The sequence below is a fragment of the Polypterus senegalus genome, chromosome 5 (assembly GCF_016835505.1).
Source record: "Polypterus senegalus isolate Bchr_013 chromosome 5, ASM1683550v1, whole genome shotgun sequence".
Classification (NCBI taxonomy): Eukaryota; Metazoa; Chordata; class Cladistia; order Polypteriformes; family Polypteridae; genus Polypterus; species Polypterus senegalus.
In genome coordinates, this window is record NC_053158.1 from 155,499,014 (window position 1) to 155,520,985 (window position 21,972).

Sequence of the window (21,972 nt, forward strand, 5' to 3'; positions counted from 1 at the left end):
TTTACCTTTAAATTTGTAATGCCACAAACTGAATATATATTTATACATCTCAATATATATATATATATATATATATATATATATATATATATATACTGCTCAAAAGAATTAAAGGAACACTTTTAATCAGAGTATAGCATAAAGTCAATGAAACTTATGGGATATTAATCTGGTCAGTTAAGTAGCAGAGGGGTTGTTAATCAGTTTCAGCTGCTGTGGTGTTAATGAAATTAACAACAGATGCACTAGAGGGGCAACAGTGAGATGACCCCCAAAACAGGAATGGTTTAACAGGTGGAGGCCACTGACATTTTTCCCTCCTCATCTTTTCTGACTATTTCTTCACTAGTTTTGCATTTGGCTACAATCAGTGTCACTACTGGTAGCATGAGGCGATACCTGGACCCTACAGAGGTTGCACAGGTAGTCCAACTTCTCCAGGATGGCACATCAATACGTGTCATTGCCAGAAGGTTTGCTGTGTCTCCCTGCACAGTCTCAAAGGCATGGAGGAGATTCTAGGAGACAAGCAGTTACTCTAGGAGAGCTGGAGAGGGCCATAGAAGGTCCATAACCCATCAGCAGGACTAGTATCTGCTCCTTTGGGCAAGGAGGAACAGGATGAGCACTGCCAGAGTCCTACAAAATGACCTCCAGCAGGCCACTGGTGTGAATGTTTCTGACCAAACAACCAGAAAGACTTCATGAGGGTGACCCAAGGGCCCCATGTCCTCTAATGGGCCCTGAGCTCACTGCCCAGCAGCATGCAGCTCGATTGGCATTCGCCATAGAATACCAGAATTGGCAGATGCATCACTGGTGCCCTGTGCTTTTTACAGATGAGAGCAGGTTCACCCTGAGCACGTGACAGAAGTGAAAGGGTCTGGAGAAGCCATGGAGAACATTATGCTGCCTGTAACATCATTCAGCATGAGCAGTTTGGTGGTGGGTTAATGATTGTCTGGGGAGGCATATCCATGGAGGGTCACACAGACCGCTACAGGCTTGACAAAGGCATCTTGGCTGCCATTAGGTATCAGGATGAAATCCTTGCGCCCATTGTCAGACCCTATGCTGGTACAGTGGCTCCTGGTGCACGACAATTCCTGGCCTCATGTTGTGAGAGTATGCAGGCAGTTCCTGGAGGATGAAGGAATTGATACCATTGACTGGCCACCACACTTTCCTGACCTAAATCCAATAGAACACCTCTGGGACATTATGTTTTGGTCCATCCAATGCCACCAGGTTGCACCTCAGACTGTCCAGGAGCTCAGTGATGCCCTGGTCCATATCTGGGAGGAGATCCCCCACAACACCATCTGTCATCTCATTAGAAGCATGCACCGATGTTGTCAGGCATGTATACAAGAACACAGGGGCCATACAAAGTGCTGTGTACAATTTTGAGTTGCTGCAATTAAATTTTGGCAACATGCCAAAAAGCCTGCCACATAATTTTTTCACTCTGATTTTTGGGGCGTCTTTGAATTCAGGGCTCTGTAGGTTGATCATTTTCATTTCCATCAAACAATGTGGCATCCTTTCGTTCCTAACACATTACCCAGTCTATATCAGTATAGATATCCAGGAGGATTTCTTTTTCCCATTGAGATCTGATGTGTTTTCAAAGTGTTCCTTTAATTTTTTTGAGCAGTTTATATATATTGTGGTCCCCGGCCGGGACGCCCAGGAGGATCAGAGGAGGGCTTGTGCGTCCTCCAGACCGCGAGGGGGCGTCCATCCTGGTTATGTTGGGGGCCTCGGGTAAAGAGCTTGGAAGCCCAGCCCTGTAGGGACCCGTGGCCACCGCCAGGCGGCGCCCCGATGCTGGAATATCCCGTGTGGGACCCGGTCGGGGCTGGAGCCCAGCCGGGATGCCCAGGAGGACCAGAGGAGGGCTTGTGCCTCCTCCAGACTGCAAGGGGGCGATCGTCCTGGTTGTATTGGGGGCCACGAGTAGAGGGCTTGGAAGCCCAACCCTGTAGGGGCCAGTGGCCACCGCCAGGCGGTGCCCAGGTGCCTGAGGAACCCTGGAGCCCAGCACTTCCGCCACACCAGGAAGTGCTGGGGGAAGACGACAGGGGACGGCTTTCGGGTGCGCAGCCGGCACTTCCGCCACACTGGGGTGTGGCCAGGACTGATTGCCAGGAAGCAGCTGGAGCCCATCCGGGTTCCAATTTAAGGGGCCGCCTCCCTCCAGTCGTTAGTGGATGTCGGGTGGAAGTGGACAGAGCTGGAGAGAGGACGGGAGGCGGTCAAGAGAGAAAGGTACAAAGGACTGTGTGGCCTGGACAGTGGGGGAATCGGTGCAAGAGGCACTGGGGTTTGTGGTGCATGTGACTTTCATTTTGTACATAGTGTAAATAAACTAGTGTGTGGTGGAACTATGTTGTCCGTCTGCCTGTGTCCGGGTCCCAGTCCACAATATATATATATATTTTTTTTTTACTTTTTATATGGCTTCATTACCACCTTAGCTTCTTTCATCTAATGCATGGTACTCGCTTCACAGAGCAACAATTATTAATATGGACTGCTTTTTAAATTTAGTTAGTGGCAGTGTTACAAATTTAAACGTAAATATAACAATCATATAATAAACTGAATAATAAAGAGAAAGTCATTGCACTGTAAATGGAAAGAGTGCTATTGTTAAATTTAGAGTACTTACTAATATTTTGTTAAACATGCTAAATAATCCCATTATATTTAAACAAAGATTTAAAACGGAATACTTCTACAAAAAGAGCATCACATTAAAAATCAGTTTTGCCTAATCCAGTTCATGGTCTCAGGTGCAAGAGCCTCTCCCAACTGAATAGGAAACAAGATGTTAACCAGCCCTGAAAAGAGCACCTGTCGTTCTCAGGGTCCACAAACACACACAATAAACCAGTAATTCAAATGTTTTGACTAAATTTTCCCTGGGATGCCCTCTCGGTAACAAAGTCATCTATGCAAAGATGTTAATAAATAAAGCCTGTACCCTACATGCTGTCATGTAGTTCTATTTATAATGGTTTCCAGTGTTATATTGAGTATTGATCTTGTGAATGTTGTGCCTCCTAGTGTTCTAATTACACAAATGCAACATTGAAAGAAGTATGTTAATAATTTGAGTTTTAATTTTTATTACCAAACTGCATCCAGTTACTTTTAAATGTTTTCTTCAATATAATGCCATTAAAATATGCATTCCAATGAAATTTGTACAGAGTAATTTTATTGCTTATAGAATTCCATTAGCAAATAATTTTCACTAATAAACCAGACTCAATGTACAATTATACAAACAATTATATCTAGACAGCACAATTGAATGGTGCTCTTTAATCTGTGTTACTACATGTCACTGTCAAATTTATGTTATTTAAAGTAAAACCCCATGAACAGTCAGGAATTGTTGTGGGTTTGTTTTATTATCAGTGGGACAGTGTAAATGAAGCATATAATTCTTATAAAATTTAGTTATGTTTGTGTGGATTTTGCATTCAAAGCGCTTACAGCAACAAGTGGATAATTCAAAATCACACATCATGGAACATTTCATTGAAAGAATACATTGAGTAAGATTATCCATTGAAGGGTAAAAATGCACATCAGCCTTTAAACAACATGCAGTTTGAAAAATGGCCATCATAGTTTTGTTTGTCCTTTAATGATAGAAGGTGCAAGTTCCTGTATATTTTATTATATTAGAATTAAACTGTAGCATATTTCTTTTATTCAGTGAAACCTCCTAAGACTATTATTTAGTAAATGAATGTGATGAATTTAGATTATACTGGGCAAACTTTATTGATTCCCAAGGGGACATTTACAAGCATACAGCTGCAGAAACACAAAAACAAGGGTACAGACTTACAGCACAAATATCAGTCAATCAATAAATAAATAAACGTATATCGTGCAGAAATTTCAAAATGAACTTAAAGAGTACATCGAGAGTAAGCATTGAATTGCCTGATCACAGAAAAGATCCGCAGAGGAGCTTCTTAGCACACAGTGGTTTAATGAGCCTCTTGTTAAAAGTTCTCAAATAGAGTGCTTCCTTGGTGGAGGGGAGGGAATTTTTCATGATGACACCCACCATCCTCTTTTTCTCAACAGCTTCCAGTGTGTCCAGAGTTAACCCTGTGATGGAGTAGGTTTTCCTGATAAGTTTGTTCTGGCATTGTGCATCCTTTTAGGTCAAGTTGCTTCCCTAGGAGACTCCACTCTATAAACACCACACTGGCTATTAGGGACTTATAGAACATTTCCAGCAGCTTGCTGCATACACCAAAATACCTGAGTCTCCTTAAAAGGTACAGTCTGCTCTGGCACAGTTTGTTGTTTATGTGAATCCCCAGGTACTTTTAGCTCTACTCCACTTCCATTCCATTCCACATTCTTCCCCTGGATGAAGAGTGGTCTCGGAGGCTCTCTTTGTTGAGAAAGTGGTATCGTTTTGTCCATTTTTGAACCCAGATGTGAATTTTGGGAATTACAGTACCTTGTAACCCAAGTGACCAGAATAACAAGTTTCACCAGTGCTAATGCAAGTACAAAGATTTCTCTAATAACTAGTTAGTATTTAAGTTGACTAATTAAGGATAAGCTAAGTGAGCTGACCAGTAGAGCAGTGGTCCCCAAACTTTTTGACACCAAGGACCGCTTTTATAGGAGCAAATTTTTCTAGGGACCAGTGGGGGATTCGGGGTGGTTTCGTAGGGCAGTTTTATACACAATTTACATTACATTTTTATTATTATTAAGTTATAATATTATAATAGAAATTATACAACTTACCATAATGCAGAATCAGTGGGAGCCCTGAGCTTGTTTTCCTGCAACCAGACGTTCCCAACTGGGGACGATGGAAGACAGTGAAATGCGAAGTGTGTTGCTTATGTTCAGTCTACTCATTAATCTCGTTTTGGTTTCTGCCTGACAAAGCTAGGATGTTGGAAATGGAAGCAGACTTTTCAGTGCATTTGTGGCAACCACAGGATATTCTGCCTTGACTTTAATCCAAAGTGGTTGGGAAATAATGCTCAAACTCTATTGAAAGCTGAGATACCTGATAATACACTAGCTGTGAGAAAGAAGGCCCTGTCTTGGTATCTTTAACAACCTTTGCTAACATTTGAAACATAATCAAAAATCTCAATGTTCACTCGTCGGCCCCGTAAATCAAGTTTGGCTTTGAATGCAGCCAATTTATCTGCCAACTTAAACAACAGGTATCTTCTGCCTTTGCCCCATGTGCTGCTGCTCCACCACTTCCACAGATTTTCCTCCTCAGGCTCCTCCAGTACTCCTCCAGCCTGGCTGGATACTGAGTCTGCCTACTGGGGAAAGGTGGGGTGCCCAATAGTGCCTGTATGCCTGTAGTGGAAATACAGGTAAAATTCCATTACAACGAACTGCCAGGGACTTAAAAAATATTTCATTGTAATGAAAATTTCATTGTAATGAGAAACTGTATTTGTTGCTATAGTGCTTCCTTTAACTTGTGTCCAGGCATTTGCAATCATTTCAATAGCTTCTTTCATGTTAATTTTAATCTTCTCCTGCCTACAAGTTATGCTGATGAGAATTTTTCTCAGCATTTCCTTGCGATAATACACTTTCAGGGTGTTGAATGATGCCCAAACCCAATGGCTAAAACACTGCTGTGCAATTGGGTGGGAGGAATTCAACGCAAACATTATCTAAATGCAGAAGCATGTTATGTGCAGCACAGTTATCACTCAGAAGCCAAATCGTCCTTTTCTTCTTCTTCATATTGTGAGGTTTCTGAACTCTTTTGCCATCCCCCCCACCCAACAGGAATGTCACGCTGAAGTGAGTCCCGAAGCGTGATTGCCGTGTCTGTGTAAGATTATTTGTCCGTTGCCGGGGCAGGGCAACAGTAGGCTGACAGTGCTGCAGTGAAGTGCCACAGAAGGGAATCCTAAAAGACTGTGGTTGTGCTATAAGTCCCTGTCTTACACCCCAAAACACGAGGTTGAGTATCATTACTTTAGCAAAACCAGCTTCGCTCAGCTTCAAACAGGAGCAGCAGGGTTATTTGTTGTAGCGGGATCTGCCACTCTCTTATACACAGTCAAAGCAGTCAGGCAGGGTCATGGCCAGGTTAGTGGCCAAGTAATAATGTTCCCTACATTTACAATGTTCCTTGCATCACTCATTGAGATCTTTTCTGTTTGCTTCGGTGAAGAGCCGCAGCAGAGCTGTGAGCCTGCTGTTGCCCCTGCAATGGATAAACAGTCTTCTACAGACGCGGTGATCGCACTTCGGGACGCTCTTCGGTGTGTTGTCCAGTTGGGGCAAGTCCCAAGAGAGTTTAGAAACCTCACATTTTATTGAATGAGTGCCACATTAATTGGACTGTTTCTTGAACGAGCATCACTGAACCACATAAAAACGGCTTTTTCGACGTCTTCAAATGCAGCAGTTCACATACGTTTGCAACCCAAAATTTTTCTTCTTTTTTTTTGCTCGGTCTTTCAAGAAAGTTGACAGTGTCAAGGGCGAAATTCCGAATTCACTGGCAACGTCTTTTTTCTTTTTTGCCGCAATTGAGAGCTGCAAAAATTTAAAGTTTTTTTTTTCCCCCTAATATGAGCTGTTATCATTTGTTCATGTCTGCTGTTTCTATAGGAGGATGACAATGAGATAAATTCCAATGGATGTTTTTCAAATCTTGACAATCAATAAGCAAAAGGTATCACTGAAAACCACAGAAAACAAAAACAGCAAAAAAACAGTAACTGCTCTGTGCATGATTCATTCAAGCATTTCAAGATCACTTTGTTGTAATGAAAGTATCTGCTGAATGTAGTTTGTAGTAACGAGATTTCTGTAGACTCATGTCATATGGGGAAACTGTCGGGACCATAAAAATACTTTGTTGTAATGAAAATTTTGGTGTAATGGAATTTTACCTGTAGTATGTGCTCATATCTCTTCTTAGCTCGGTCTCAAAACCCCGCCCGCCTGGCGTTCTAAAAAGTGTCCTCAGTGAAGGGGACAGCCATTTTGCTGTAGCCCTTCACTGAGCGAGTCTCTGTTGCCGGTAGTTCTCTCGCAGCCCAGCTATCAGACAGCCGCGGCCCACTCGGGGGTTGGGGACCCCTTTAGTAGAGCACTGAGTGGATAGCTGACTGATTAAAAAAAACAGTAATTTCAAGCAGTAATAGCAGTAACACTAGTTATGGCTTGGCTATATTTTTAAATACATTTAATGTGGATGGTGGTTTCGTATATGCGACCTTAGGTTTGAGGTATTTCCATCTCTCGCGGTCACCTTTTAGTTGCACAATTTGCAAATTGCCTCGTCCGTATTTACTGCCTCTCCCTTCTCGTTCGGTCGAAACCCGAAATACTGCCAAACTGCAGAAGTTGTGTTCTTTTTCGAGACCAGGTCACTTGGTGCCGACTCGCAACCTTTCCCCACCTCTCTCTTTCTCCTCCACGCTGTCACTTGATGACAACCACGCATACCCATTTTTAGGCATTAAATAAATTATATTTAATCCTTGTCTACTATATAAGTGCATTGTTTTTATGACGGTATAATGGTATTGAAACTGATACCGTTGCTATTTTTAGATCCCGTACATACCATATTACCGTATTACCGCCCAAGCCTAGTAACAATTGAAAAACACAAATGTTACCTGATCATTTAGGGATTTTATTTAGGCAACTGTTGGTTTACAAACATTGAATACTGAATAGGTCAAAGAAATAGGTCAAAGGAATTCTGTATATAGTTATTTTGTACATGTGCAGGTGGGAAAACTACCCCTGCTTTAAAATATATTTTACAGTCATACTGTATCTTAAGTGGCAGACAATCCCTAGAATTGTTTGTAGATTGACAATAAATAGAATTAACAGGGGTACATAAAATGGTATCCAAATAGAATTTTAAACACAATTTAATTTTCTTGGCTACCACTACCACTACCTTCACTACCTTTCATTACTTTCTGCACCCTTTCCCCTTCCAAACTCGCAGGATACCTTTGTCTGCAATCCAGTAACGGAACAGATCTTTTAGTTTGTGATTTTCTTTAATTCCAAATAAGCAAAGTTACATCTGTGTTAAACTTAAAAAAAAAAAAAATAACATTAAATACTGTATATGTTGTAGGTGCATTAAAATTATATTCGTTTTGACAATGATAATTCTCCCAGCTAGGGTGAGGTGGTAGGGTGACTAGCTATTGAGATCTTGTTTAAATATTTCTTTCCACTTGTCAAAATTAAGCAATGTTATCTTAGTAAAAGGAGCATACTAACAATTAATTTTATTTCTCATTTTCTTGCCTTTTTCCTTTAAAGGTAAGGTCTTTAAAATTTGCTTTCTGCCAATTTCAGTAGCATGATAAAATTACATCTATGTCAACATTAACATTACAGTATTTTTGTTTGGCTTGTTCTAAAACCTAGTGTCTTAAAAGAAAATACTAAAGGGCTAAGGTTTTTGTTTACATGCTTTACAGCAGTTTAGTTCCAATTAGTAAAACATAATTCTAACAACCATTCTCTTAGTCTCTTTTTCACTGTTGCACCTTTGAATTCTTCTGCTATTTCTAGTATTAAATATATTCATCTACTAAACATCTGTTTAATCCAAGAACAAAACAAAATTTCACTGACTTCCAATCTCTTTCACATGATTATTAAAAAGTTTGATACCAAAATTGATCCTTTGCATAGTTGTTCTCTTTATTTGCATTTCATAGCAACAACCATTCTTCTCTCCCATTATTGTGGTTATCTATTCTGAGGTCAGAAGCAAGCTACCTTTATCTTCTATGCTGTGCAATTTATTTGCGTGACAGTAAGTTAGGAAAACTTGTTAACTTTCAACCTCCTTACTGGATTTTGATTTAGATTTTTCAGTATTTTGAACATTTAAGCATGAACCTTTTGTCAAAATTAAGGTTTCTTCTGACCTTTTGTTTATCAATGTTTGTTGTGTTTGACACCACAAATTAAAAAGACAACTTTCTCTGTGTTAAGAGTTGGTGAAATTAAAAACTTAGTGTCACACATCTTGCAGAGACAATGGCTTTTTGCTAGAACATATTTGAAACAACATACAGTCACTTTAAAACATTATATTTGAGCTGGTCCTGGGAAATTAAACATCAAACTCATAGTCTTTCTTGCTGGAGCTAAACATTTAAAATGTTAATCAGGGAGCTGTCTGTCTTTAAAGATTTGAATTTTGTCTATTAGGCAAATTAATATTCAACATATATTAAAATTCTTAGCAAGCAATGAGCAAAGAGGTATAATCCAATCAGTTATTATTTATTTAGCATCATTACTCAGATAGTGCTCAATGCTCCAGTTATTGTGTTCTTTGTGTTTAGTTTAATACCATATTGCCTACATTTGAACAGTTATCTTTCAGTATGCACAAGAAACCTATCCCAGAGCTGGTCTATCTTTTCTAAATGGATTTAAGTGAAACTTAAGAAGCAGCTTTTTAAGTCCTTAGAGAGCATGCAAGCAACTGCAGTGAATTTCAAAAAATATACATGGTGAAAGCCTAAATAGACAAAAACATATCTGTCTCATTCTGAGACGTACAGTATCTGCTTTTTTCTGTCATAGCGAAAAGAAATTCAGTTTCTTTAACCAATAGTTCAGTATTATCTACTAACCAATTAGTGCCCCAAATCTGATAGCATCACTGTATATTCTGACAAATATGTAATATTGTTAACTGATCTTTTCTAAATAACTATACATACTTACAACATTAAAGATAACATAAATCAGTTTAATTAAATTTCTAAAAAAAAAAATACTGTATTGGACATGGCAAAGATTTTAAACTCTGCGTACATTTCTAATGCAGAACAGATGACCAGTGATTTGATGCATAGATTCAGGGCCAATTAGTATTTTTATTAATTTGTTGTTTTTTTATGTTTTGCTTTGAGAAGAGGATTGAGTGCACAGGTTCATTATTTAGAAAGAAAGGAAGAAGATCAAGAACTTAGAGAGCAGAAATTAGTGCAAGAATCACTCCTCTGTTTAAATCTGTTGGCCTGGGTATTTGTCTGCTAGCAAGTCTTGGAAAAGATCCTGGCTTGAATCAGTTCATATTGCTGGGGAAAGTGAGTGCAGGTTGTTTTTCCTCGATTACAAAGCTCTGTGAGGTGGAGTCATCAACATTACTGTGCATGCCGTAGACATTGCAGAAAATAGATCATTAGAGTTCCATGGAATGAGCCATGGAAGATTTGAAGGAGACAGTCTTCAGTGAGAAAATGAAGAACAATGTATTAGGCCACCAGTGCCAGCGATGATAAAATGTCAGTTGAATAATTCCAGAAACAAATCACTCAAACTGAAGACATTTTGTCATAAAGTGCAACTAGCAAAGGACAGTATTAAAAGATATTTCAACTTCAACATCAGAACTTCAGCACTGAAAACGGGAATGCAAATTCTTACATTTCCAATTTTTGTTCAATGGGCATATTGCTAAATTGTGTTATACATAAGTAATCAAGGTGATTCATGCTATTGATGATGCTTGCTCTAAAGTGCACCATCTATTGGAAAGTTTTTTGTAATGCATATAGTAATAAAATGCATTAATACAAATGCTTTTGATATGTAGGCTATTGAAATAACAAATGCAACATATTTTACTACTAACTATTTTTGCGATGTGCCGTCTTTTGGAATGACACAGTCATAGCAACCATACAGACACACAGACGCTTCTCCTTTTATTAAGGTGGATATATTTAATGAAGCAAGTTTACTACTTCTTAGATTTTTCCATAACAGCTCCATTTGCCTGGAGATAGGTTGCCACTGGACCATTTGCTCTGAATGGAGAATGTGCTTTTTTTATATTATTATAAAAAAACAGTTTTTATGGAAAGTCACAGTGATTAGAAAAAATGATCACCAATCCAAAAATATATTTGATGATGATTAAACCTGTTCATAATTATAAAATTCAAGAAAGTCTAGGTAAGCTCAGGAAAATAATAACATAATTGATAGAAATATTTTCTTAGAAGACAAATCATTTTTTTAATACATCTAGTCTTTATCAATAAAATGTCAAAAAATAGTTTAATAATTACACATATAAGTTTGTAAATAATGCTAAGATGTGAAAGAATAAAAACTGAAAAATAAACCAAAAATTGATACATCTAAAAAAATAAGTGAAAATCAAGGGTAAAACCAAATGCAAAAAGAATATAATTAGGATTTAGAAAACGGTAGAAAAACTGTATACATACTGTATATGACAATTAATATATAGAATCATGAAATGTACATATATATGTAAAACAAAGTTAACCAACTGACTCGTTTGCTCACTCACTAAAGCAATATTTCTCATTTAGATAAAAAACTAAAATTTGGCAGGATCGATCTAGGCCAGTTTCGGGGTAAAACCTGCAAAAGAACAAATAATACCACAAGGTCTCAAAAATGCCTTAATGGATTTGATTGAAATTTGCTAATAAAGAAAATATTTTGCATATTGTGACAGGTCATGCTCCGCCTTCATGAAACACTTTTAAACAGCTGAAAAGTTTACCTGCATAGGATCAGCTGCTCTCAATAGCTCATAATATATATATGGCTTTAAAGGCAGCTTACTTACCCAGCATTTTGTTCACCTACTAAAGCAGACTGCTTACGACTCTGCTCCTGAACCCCTTCAACTGAGTGCTTCTGAGAAAGGCGCCTTTGAGTTCTGTTAATCATGAAAGAACTGCAGAAAGAGCAAAATAACATATTTAAAGTAACATGCAATTCGGTGGTAGCACATTGATGTCTATCTATGGCTATGGCAAAAAAACATGCAACTGATAAAAGACATAAAAGGAAATACTTGAGTGAATAACGTAAATAAGTGGAAATTGTAAATATGTAACAATAATAATCGTAATAATTCATATTCAAATTTCACATTTTTCCTACTGATTACCTGTTCCATTTCCAAATTATGTTTTGCAATAAACATTAGCAAAGGCCAAGTCTTTAGGAAGAGTGGAAATTAATCTAAAGTAGGAATTTTTTACTCATGTGTAATTGTATATAACGTGCAGTAGTAACAGCCCCAGTTACCTTATAATATTATTATTATTACTGTTTTGTCTGGCATATTTATCTAAGGGGACTTCTAACATTTGAAATACAAATGGTTACATTTCTTTGGTATTTCCAGTTGGAGCACTGGCAGCTGAAGTGACATGCTTGTGGTCCCACAGTTTCAGTAATGGGATTTAAACCCACAACATCAGTGTTTGAAGTCTTAGGTCAAAAGCCCTAGCCTCTATGCCACACTACCTACCTGCCTGGTATCCTGTATTTACTCAAGTCAAGGGGCTTTAATTACAGTATATACAAGTATATAAAAGCATGAGCAGCAGAAAGAAAGGCCCAGAAGGAAATGGAAAAGACATCAAAGCCTAAACAGGCCTCAAGTTTAAGTTCGAGGTACAGCCTGCCACAGACTGATCTGGAACAGATAGACGAAAGAACAGATCTCCGTGGACACAACACTGCAGCATCGGGTCCAGTCGAGAGTGAAAGTGGGAACGAAACTGCAAGTGAGTCATGCCAGGAGAACTTGTTGATTCCAGAACTCTAATTTCCAGTCAACTCTGTAGCAAAATGTTGCTGTCTAAATGGAAAATGACACAAATAGATGGACACACACAAGCTTGGTCCACAATAGAAATAAAATCCTGCAGTACTTCTTTATATTCCTTGCTTTGTACTCCAGTAAATACATGTTATCATCAATATGCTAACAACCCACTAGCCCTTCATTCACTCAGAATATGGAACCAATGCAGGAAGCACTTCAAGACAGAGAAGCTTTTATCTGTGGCAGATCCACACAATAACCGCCCTTTTCGACCTTTGTAAACAGTTTTTAATGTTTGGAAAACGTACAGGATAAAATTGTGACAATGCGGGTTCTCTTCCATGCTCCCTTTGTTCATCTGGGAGCCCTGAACCCAACACTGTCGATAATGTCACCGAGATGAGCTGACAGATGGGGACAAATCTCTCAAAGCCAGGGGATATATTCCAAAAAGTGATGTAGTGCTTTTATTTAAAACAATCAAAAACAAAAAGTACAGTTCAACAAGTTCCAATAAATATATAAATAAATCTGTAAAACAAGTGTCCAGTGGGGTTAAAACCATCAATAAATAAATCCTTTAAAAGCAGAGGTTAAAAATACAGATGTTAAGAATGCAGTCTCTCACTCCCTTGTTATTCTCCGGCCCACCTCCATCAGTCTCTCCCCGGCTAACCATTACTCGCAGCTGGCAGAGATCAACAGCCACGAGCTCCTTCAGCTAACCTCCGTCTTGGCCCCCTTCCGGACGTCAGTGCCAGACCTTCAAGGTCAGCTTTCCTCCCTTCCTCCTTCGCGCACCCGTAGTCATTCCTCGGATCCCTCGGGAGGACACCTCTCACCTCTCTGCTCACCCCACTCACTAGTTTTCAGTGCGGTGAACTAGCCCCCAGAGCACATCGGCCAAACGCTCCTTAGAGGGGCCCCAGCTCGTGGTGTCTCCTTTATAGGTGGCCAGATCCTCCCACCTAGACTGCCTTTTCCTGACTTTTAACCTCCATTGTCCACCTTTTCTTCTCGATTGAGCTCCTTCATTTTCTTTTCTTTTCTACATTCTCCCTTCTCTGGTGTCGACCCGTATATATATATATATATATATATATATATATATATATATATATATATATATATATATATATATATATATATATATATATACACACACACATCCCCGCCTCGTGGGTGCAGCGCCTTAATCACACTCCGCAGGAAGCCAATGAGGCAAACGAGAACGACCGCACCCCCACATGTGGGTGTGACTCACTCAAATCACCTCATTAACTCCCCGCGGTCGTGCAGTCGCGCCTATGGAGAATGGCATGGCTGTACGGATTTAAAACTGACCTTTTTTTATTGGAAGCCGCGGACCCGCTATACCACATAAATCATTTAGAGATTTGTATATAGAAATGTATATAGAGATACTGCCAAAAGCAGTCACACAACTAAGAGCTGAGAGCACAGGAAGCGTGTCTGACAAAAGCATTCACACAACTGAGAAGCTAGATGACCATGGTCTTGTTTGAAAATGGTTGTAAGTAGGGTGGGACTTGAAAGAATCTAAGGAGAAAAGTCACCATCTCGTGGGACTTGAAAGAATCTCCTGTTAAATGTCTCCGTCTCGCGGGTTTTCATTCCAAAAAGTCTCTCAAAAAGTCACGTCTTGTCCCAAGATTTTTTTTAGTATAATAGAGAAATGTCTTTGCCTCCAACAAACAGTTACACTCCAAATTTGGCTTCCCATCAACACAATTTTGCCACTATCTCCAAATTAGAAACTTGGCTAAATGAAATCTGCACAATTTTCCTCACCTCCCACCTGTTTCTATTTTACGTTTTAGAATACTTTACTCTTTAACAAAACTAGATCTCTTATTATTTAGTTTGTAGACAATGACTTGTAGGGTATATGAGTTTTGAGTGCTGTTTGATTTTGATTTAGAGGAAAATTAATGTTCTATTACATTTCCTTTTATAGTAGGCCTCAGTTATAGTTCTTAGGGGCTAAAATGATTACTTCATTAGACCTTATTACTCTTGAACATGCTACTTACAATTGCAAATGAGTTAAACATTCCCGCTTTAGATCAATTCTAGCTTTTACTAGTGATTTGGTTTTTGTTGATGGTGTTTGCATAACACAATTTTTTAGAGGAAACTATTCTTTTGTAGTAAAACAGCTAATTAGTAGGAGTAATGAGAAATTGTGATCATAAATATAATTTTACTTTGTAGAATTTCCTGTAAAAATGGTAGCTTCACTTACACTAGATTGTAGATGTACACTTTGATTTATAATTCTGCACCATTACAAAGTCTAAACGGAATCATGGTTTCCATTAACATATTACATTAATTATGGACATTTTACAGGCTGGACATTTAAATGATCCATAAAATGAACTCATCATTTTAAGCAATGTACAGGAAAGAACAGATAAAAAGAAATAATATTGTGAATTATGTAAAATGTCCACCTCTTGTATGATCAGTCTGTGGGAATCTCTTTACTGAGCTGTGCAAGCATTTAAACTGACCAAGGGATTACGTCGTTTCTGGCTTGTTTTGTACCATCACTTCCCTGTTTGTGCTTGGTGAACTGGAGCATTTCAGCACCTTGTGGTCTGACCTCCAAGGGGATACCTTACTTCTCCAGATGATTGCATGTACTTTATGTATTGGGGTGAGGGATTACCCCTAAATATTTTTATGTTGAAAAGTCTTTTCATAGCGTCCATCCAACCAAATTTCAGCTTTTTAACTAAATGGGAAATAATGTTGATGAGTGAGTGAGTGAGTCAGTCAAGTTGACATTATATACATAAAATGTTTTTTCCAGTTTCACTATGTGGCTTGTGAATCTCTTTGGAATGATTTTTATACTAGTGCCTCATGTATGTTAGTTAGATTATAGTTAGAACTGCAGTATAAACAAACATATAACCAAAAAAGCAAAGTCATTCAAAGTCAGATTTTAGGATAGTTATTGATACATTGTTTAGCCTTGTCATTTTCTTCTTGTGGCTGCTGATATGTTTCATTTGATCTCTTGAGATCTAGTTCAGTTTTGAATGATTTTAATGTATTTTTATTTTTTTTTTACCTTTTTCCAAGATTCAAACTTAATAAAATTGAAAGTATTTGAGCAAAAGAAAAACCCAGTGGTTTCCCCAACACATTTTCTAATACCATTTTGGCCAGCAGATTTCTTTCAAATTTTCAGTTTATTTAACTGTTACGGTGTGCTGCAATTAATTATATTCCTGTTTAAATGAGTTGGTTTTACTCTTAGCTTTAAAAAAATATTAAGATCATAGCACCATTTGTCAATGACCCATTAAACCTTTTGTTTTTCAATGAATTATTCCTTAAAACTCGCAAGTTGTTTCTTTTATTGTTTCTCATTTTTACTAACTGACATAGATATAACCTTTGTCTACATGTCATTACACAAATCACTGATATTATTTGCTTATTCCTAGTAAGCTGTTACATTCATGTATTACAGTACCTGTTTCCTTTTGTCTGATGACACCTTTGCTTCAGGCCAGCTAAATGACTTTTGCCAACTCCAGTACGATCGTTATGGCTGGTAACCTAGGAGATCTTTACTTTTTGGAATATACTTGAACAGCTTGAAAAGAATAAGAGACAGACTGTTGTTTGCTAATTACTGTTTCGACATGTGTTTGCATGTGTCATTGACAGAATGGAGATCAACTACCCCTTTTCTGACAAAAGCAGGTCTGTAGCCAGTCTGTGCAACTGTAAAGTTGCAGTAATATGTGGAGTTTTGTCTTGAAAGACTGAATACTTGGATCAGGTTTTTAACTAATCTAGCTTTGTACTACTTAATTTTTTTTTGAATACTGAAGCATTCCTTTTCTAAATTGTATTTTTTTTTGGCTAAATAAACTAACTACAACATTTAAGAAGATGGAGGTAAGTTTTTCTGAGAAGCTGTAATTAATCAAAAAAATAGCTTCTTTCATTTGGCTTTTTCGTGGATATAAAATATAAAGTCAGATGTAGCCTCTGTAATTTCAATGACTTAGAACTATACAGTAAAAACAATTAATTTTGTCTTTTGCAATGCGACTGTTTGAACTTGTATGACTGGAAGTTAATGAGTAATATTTGGTTTATTACATTGGATAAGAAAATCCTCTTAATTGTTTAATTCCACCAAATATTTAAAAGATTCTGCCTTTCATTAAAGTAACAAAGTTTACGTCTTTGAGAAGTTCAATATGTGCTTCACAGAATGATAAGAAATTATTACTTGATTTATCCATTAATCATTAGCATTTAGTAAAAACATATTCACCTTTCTGTTAATAATACCACTTTTATTTTTTTAATACAGTATATATATTTTTTCAGTTAGCATATAAATAAGTAATATATTTGTGCTCAAACAGTTAATGGTAATGTATCAGTTATATGTGAGTAGGTTTATGGCTGAAATATAGAAAATGATTTCCTGTGAATAGTTTTCCTTCCTTATCTCAAAGGCAAGCAGATTAAATTTATGGGCTTCCCTTGCAGGTCTGCTTTGTGCCTTGCACTGCTTGAAATAGGCTATAGTTGCCAGCCACTAGATAATTAACTAAACGGATTTAGAAAATTGATGAATTACATCTTGCCTGAAGAAGGGGCCAGAGTTGCCTCGAAAGCTTGCATATTGTAATCTTTTTAGTTAGGTGTCATTTTGCTTAGCTTTTCTCTACATTCATAATGGCTAACACGGTACAACACCCTAGTCCTACAGAAAATGGATGAATGAATTTAAACTATTCTGTTAACTATAGATTGTTACATTAAGATAAAATAAATGACATGAATAGATAATATACAGTAACTCCAGATGTATTCCCTGGGTGCAAGAGGACTAAAACATGCTTATTTGGAGAAGCCACATGACCAGTTATGTATGACAAAGTTAAACTGTACAGAGTGTTGATCCCTAAGGCTATGGAGCTTTTGTTGAGGCAGTCAAATAGAATGGAATTGGGCTGAGCACAATGACTTTATCAGGTGGCATTCTTCCCACAAAAGTATATAAAGATACATTGGGCTTAATTAACCTTAAGAGAACAGTTTTCCCCAAATCAAAAAATTCACAATTGCTTATAATCACAAACATTAATGTGCTCCACTATTGTATTAGAAAGGTCTTTTAATGGAGCTTTACAAATTAGATGTGAGCTTCTTGAGGTTTTTGCGTAATTACTGTCCACTGTGTATATTTAGGTATTCCAGTTTTCTGCAAGCTGAAACTTCAAGCAGAATTATATAACAATGAAGAGACATTGTTTTCTGTTTAAAAAAGAAACACATTTCTAGAGCATGATGCCACAGTAACACTGTGTTTTTGTTGTTGGAGACACATAGATCTTTTTCTTTTATACCTAAACCGGTTAAGAAAGTTATCTGACATGTTATCTTTTGTGGGCTATATTTTATCACATTACTACATGGCTTTTGGGAAGTTTTAAAATTGATGGAGAAGAAAGATGAGAAGTCTTGTGAGTAGACAGTTCAGTTCTGGCCTGATAAGATGCACTGTTCATTTAAGACTTTTCTTAAAGGGAATAAAAATGTTTTATGTAACTTTTTAAAGAACATCTCTAAAAATGTAAATGTACACATTAAAATAAATGATGATGATGTAATTACTTGAAATAATCTCTGCTATATTAAGATGTCTTTTTAGTAAAATGTTTTCCTGACTTTTTTTATTCAGCTTTGTTTTGAAAAGTAAAATATAAGTTTTAAAATATTGAGTCAATTGAATTTGTTTATTTCAGGATTCAAAGTTACCTCCATCTGTACGGCAAAATCTTCTTGAGCTGTTTGGCCAAATAGAGAGGGAGTTTGAAAATTTGTACATTGAAAATGTTGATTGTAAGTAATTTTTAAAAATTACAATCTGAATGTATATTGAATATTTTAAACCTTGGTTTTATTATTGTGTATATTCATCACTCTGTATATGAAATGATAAATTATAAATACTATGAACTTTACTTTAGTCCAATCTTCGTATGAAAAATGATAACAAATGAAAATATTATTTTGGCTTTTGATTTTGATTAAACTAAATGCCAACCAAATAGTGTCAGATTGTTAAAATTTTATTGTCATGCTTTTATTGTCACCTAGCCAATTGTTATAATCACTGCCTAATTAGGAATGATCTGGTAATAATAGAGTGAGTAATAGTTGGAAATCAAAGTTAGCAAAGAACCACTTTAAGGTATGCTTCTCTTATATTTTATTTTAATTTTCATTCTTCTATGCCTTTTGGTTTAGACACTATCTTCATATTATGCTTTGAAATATTTTTTAACATTTAATGGTCTAGTTAACATTATTATTTATCTTTGTAACTGCTTATTCTAAAATAAAATTTTACAGTTTATGATTCGTAAGTCTACGTAGCTTCTAGCACCATTTGCTGTATATTATAAAACTAGTTGTGTTACCTGGAGGGACATTCTTAACATAATGGGCTTTAATTACAGTGTTGTCGAATTAAGTGCTTTTCTGTATACAATATTTGTAGGTACAGTAATCCCTCCTCGATCGCGGGGGTTGCGTTCCAGAACCCCCCGCGATAGGTGAAAATCTGCGAAGTAGAAACCATATGGTTGTATGGTTATTTTTATATATTTTAAGCCCTTAGAAACTCTCCCACACTGTTTATAAATATTCTCTGCACAGTTATACAGTAAACCCTTGTTTATCGCGGTTAATCGGCTCCAGACAGATAAATGAATGTCCACGAAGTAGGATTCTTTATTTATAAATCTTTATTTATAAATATTTTCGCAGTTAGAGCATAGAAAACCTGTTTACAACTTTCTAAATATGTTTTTTTAACATTATTAGAGCCCTCTAGACATGAAATAACACCATTTAGTCAAAAGTTTAAACTGTGCTCCATGACAAGCCAGAGATGACAGTTCTTTCTCACAATTAAAAGAGTGCAAACATATCTTCCTCTTCAAAGGAGTGCCATCAGGAGCAGAGAATATCAGAGAGAGAGAAAAGTAAAACAAAAATCAATAGGGCTGTTGAGCTTTTAAGTAAACGAAACACCGCAATAAAGCCGCTGCAATGAAGGGATCAATGTGAAGGTACTCTTTTCAGCATTTTTTAGAGGAGCGTCTGTATCTTATAAGCAAACAGCCCCTCTGCTCGCACCCCCTCCGTCAGGCACAGAGAAAAGCAAACAATCAAAAATAAATACGGGCTGTTAGAGCTTTGAAATGTGCGAAGCACCGTGCAGGAAGCATATCGTATATCATTGAGGAGTTTTATTTAATACTAGCAAAATACCCGCGCTTCGCAGCGAAGAAGTAGTGTGTTAAAGAAGCAATGAAAAAGAAAAGGAAACATTTTGAAAATAACGTAACATGATTGTCAATGTAATTGTTTTGTCACTGTTGTGAGTGATGAGTGTTGTTGTCATATATATATCTACATATATACACATACATATACACACACACATAAATACATACACACATACATACATACACACAAATACATATATATATACATACATACACACACACATATATAAACATATATATACATATACATACATATCTACATATATACACACACAGCTATTTCAGATCAGTGCAATACGCTGCTTGTTAAAACGGATGACTCCGCTCTTACGCAAGTCTGCGTGGATATTATGAACTATCGATTTGTTCAAGTTCTATTTAAATTTTAAATAGAAGGAATTTTTATTTTGTCGACAGAAATATCTTTGGTAGGAATGGTAAAACAGACAGGAATATTATTCCTGAATAAATCAACTCAAACCTTAAACAACTTATAATATTTTGCTCTCCATAAAAATATATCCTGTCTAAATTATACAAGTTAGAAATAAAGTAAACGTTAAAAGAACAAACATTCAAATTTCTTTACTCTTATGTAATTTTATATAAAAATAAACTTAGATTTTAAATATCCCAAAAGATTTTGCTCTCCATAAAAATATATCCTGTCAAAATTATACAAATTCAAATATGAACATGCTGCATAACAAAACCTGGAAATATAAATAAAATGTGTTCCTTTCAGCAATAACAAATCAAATCATTCAGTTGTCTTTGCTCATATGTCATTTTAGAGCTGGACGCCTGGCATCTTTTTTGGCCACAGGTTCGTTTATGTTTGGTGTGAGGTTCTGTGTTGTGGAGATTCTCAGGATGGATTGCAGGTGCTCATCAGTGAGGCGACTCCTGTGTGCTGTTTTGTTAGTCTTTATCACTGAGAAGAGCTTCTCACACAGATATGTGCTACCAAACATGCACAAGGTTCGAGCCGCATGTAGACGGACTTTTTGTTCTTCAAAGTCACCAAAGCGCCGTGCAAACTCAGTGCGCCAGTTTATCAGCAAAGTGCGATTTGGGAACACCGTAGTGACGACTTGGTTTAACATTACTTGGCAACAGGGAAAGTGGGGCAAGGTGCACTGGTGCATTTGTGTCTCCCATAAAAGCAGCTTCACTTGAAATCACTTTGTGATTGTGCACGGTTAAAACGTCCGCTGAAGTGTCAGATTCTTATTTAATTATGCTGCTTTCTGTATCTTCTGCATTGCATTCAGGTTACCCTGATGTTTTGTCTCATAGTGCCGTCTTAGATTAAATTCTGTAATTACAGCCACATTAGCTCCACAAATGAGACACACGGGTTTTAAAGGCTCTATTTTCAGAATCAACTTTTCTCTTCAGCATCGTGTGAGCTAGCTTCGCAATAACTTGCAGCATCATAAGCTAGACTTGATTAACGCGGTAACTGTTCGGCAAGGCAGCTGAAGCGCTGCATTATGGGATCTGTAGTTTATTGTGTTACCAGCGCTTCATATACCCGGCTTTAATAACAATAATACAGTATATAAAATGATCTCGGGGCCGGATATAATTACACGCCGGGCGGATGTGGCCCGCCCTTGAGTTTGACACATATGGACTAAATAGAACTTGAAAAGATATATTTTTCAAATGTGATCGCGCAATTCAGATAGTGTTGACGTGCACTACAGCCTGCATGCCTCAATAAGTCATCCTCCCCTCGCTCTTACTTTTTTACCGTCATCTAATGAATACACTGAGTATGGCTTTACCAAAACAATCATTGATGGCGAATAAAGTATCCATTATTCGAGTATGTAGATCGGGATATATATATATATATATATATATATACACCCGCGTATCGCAGCGGAGAAGTAGTGTGTTAAAAAGCTAGAAAAGAAAAGGGAACATTTTAAAAATAACGTAACATGACTGTCAATA

The 21,972-nt window shown here is 37.1% G+C and overlaps 1 protein-coding gene across 6 annotated transcripts in view; it reads left to right on the forward strand.

The window, feature by feature from the left end:
* The window catches only part of wdr37 (WD repeat domain 37), a 156,280-nt gene that overhangs the window by 17,543 nt on the left and 116,765 nt on the right, over nucleotides 1–21,972 (forward strand). For all 6 annotated transcript variants that reach the window (XM_039753535.1, XM_039753534.1, XM_039753531.1 and 3 more), the window contains one exon: nucleotides 18,457–18,553. In XM_039753535.1, the coding sequence (XP_039609469.1) occupies nucleotides 18,457–18,553 (97 nt within the window). The remainder of the gene's footprint in view (nucleotides 1–18,456; nucleotides 18,554–21,972) is intronic.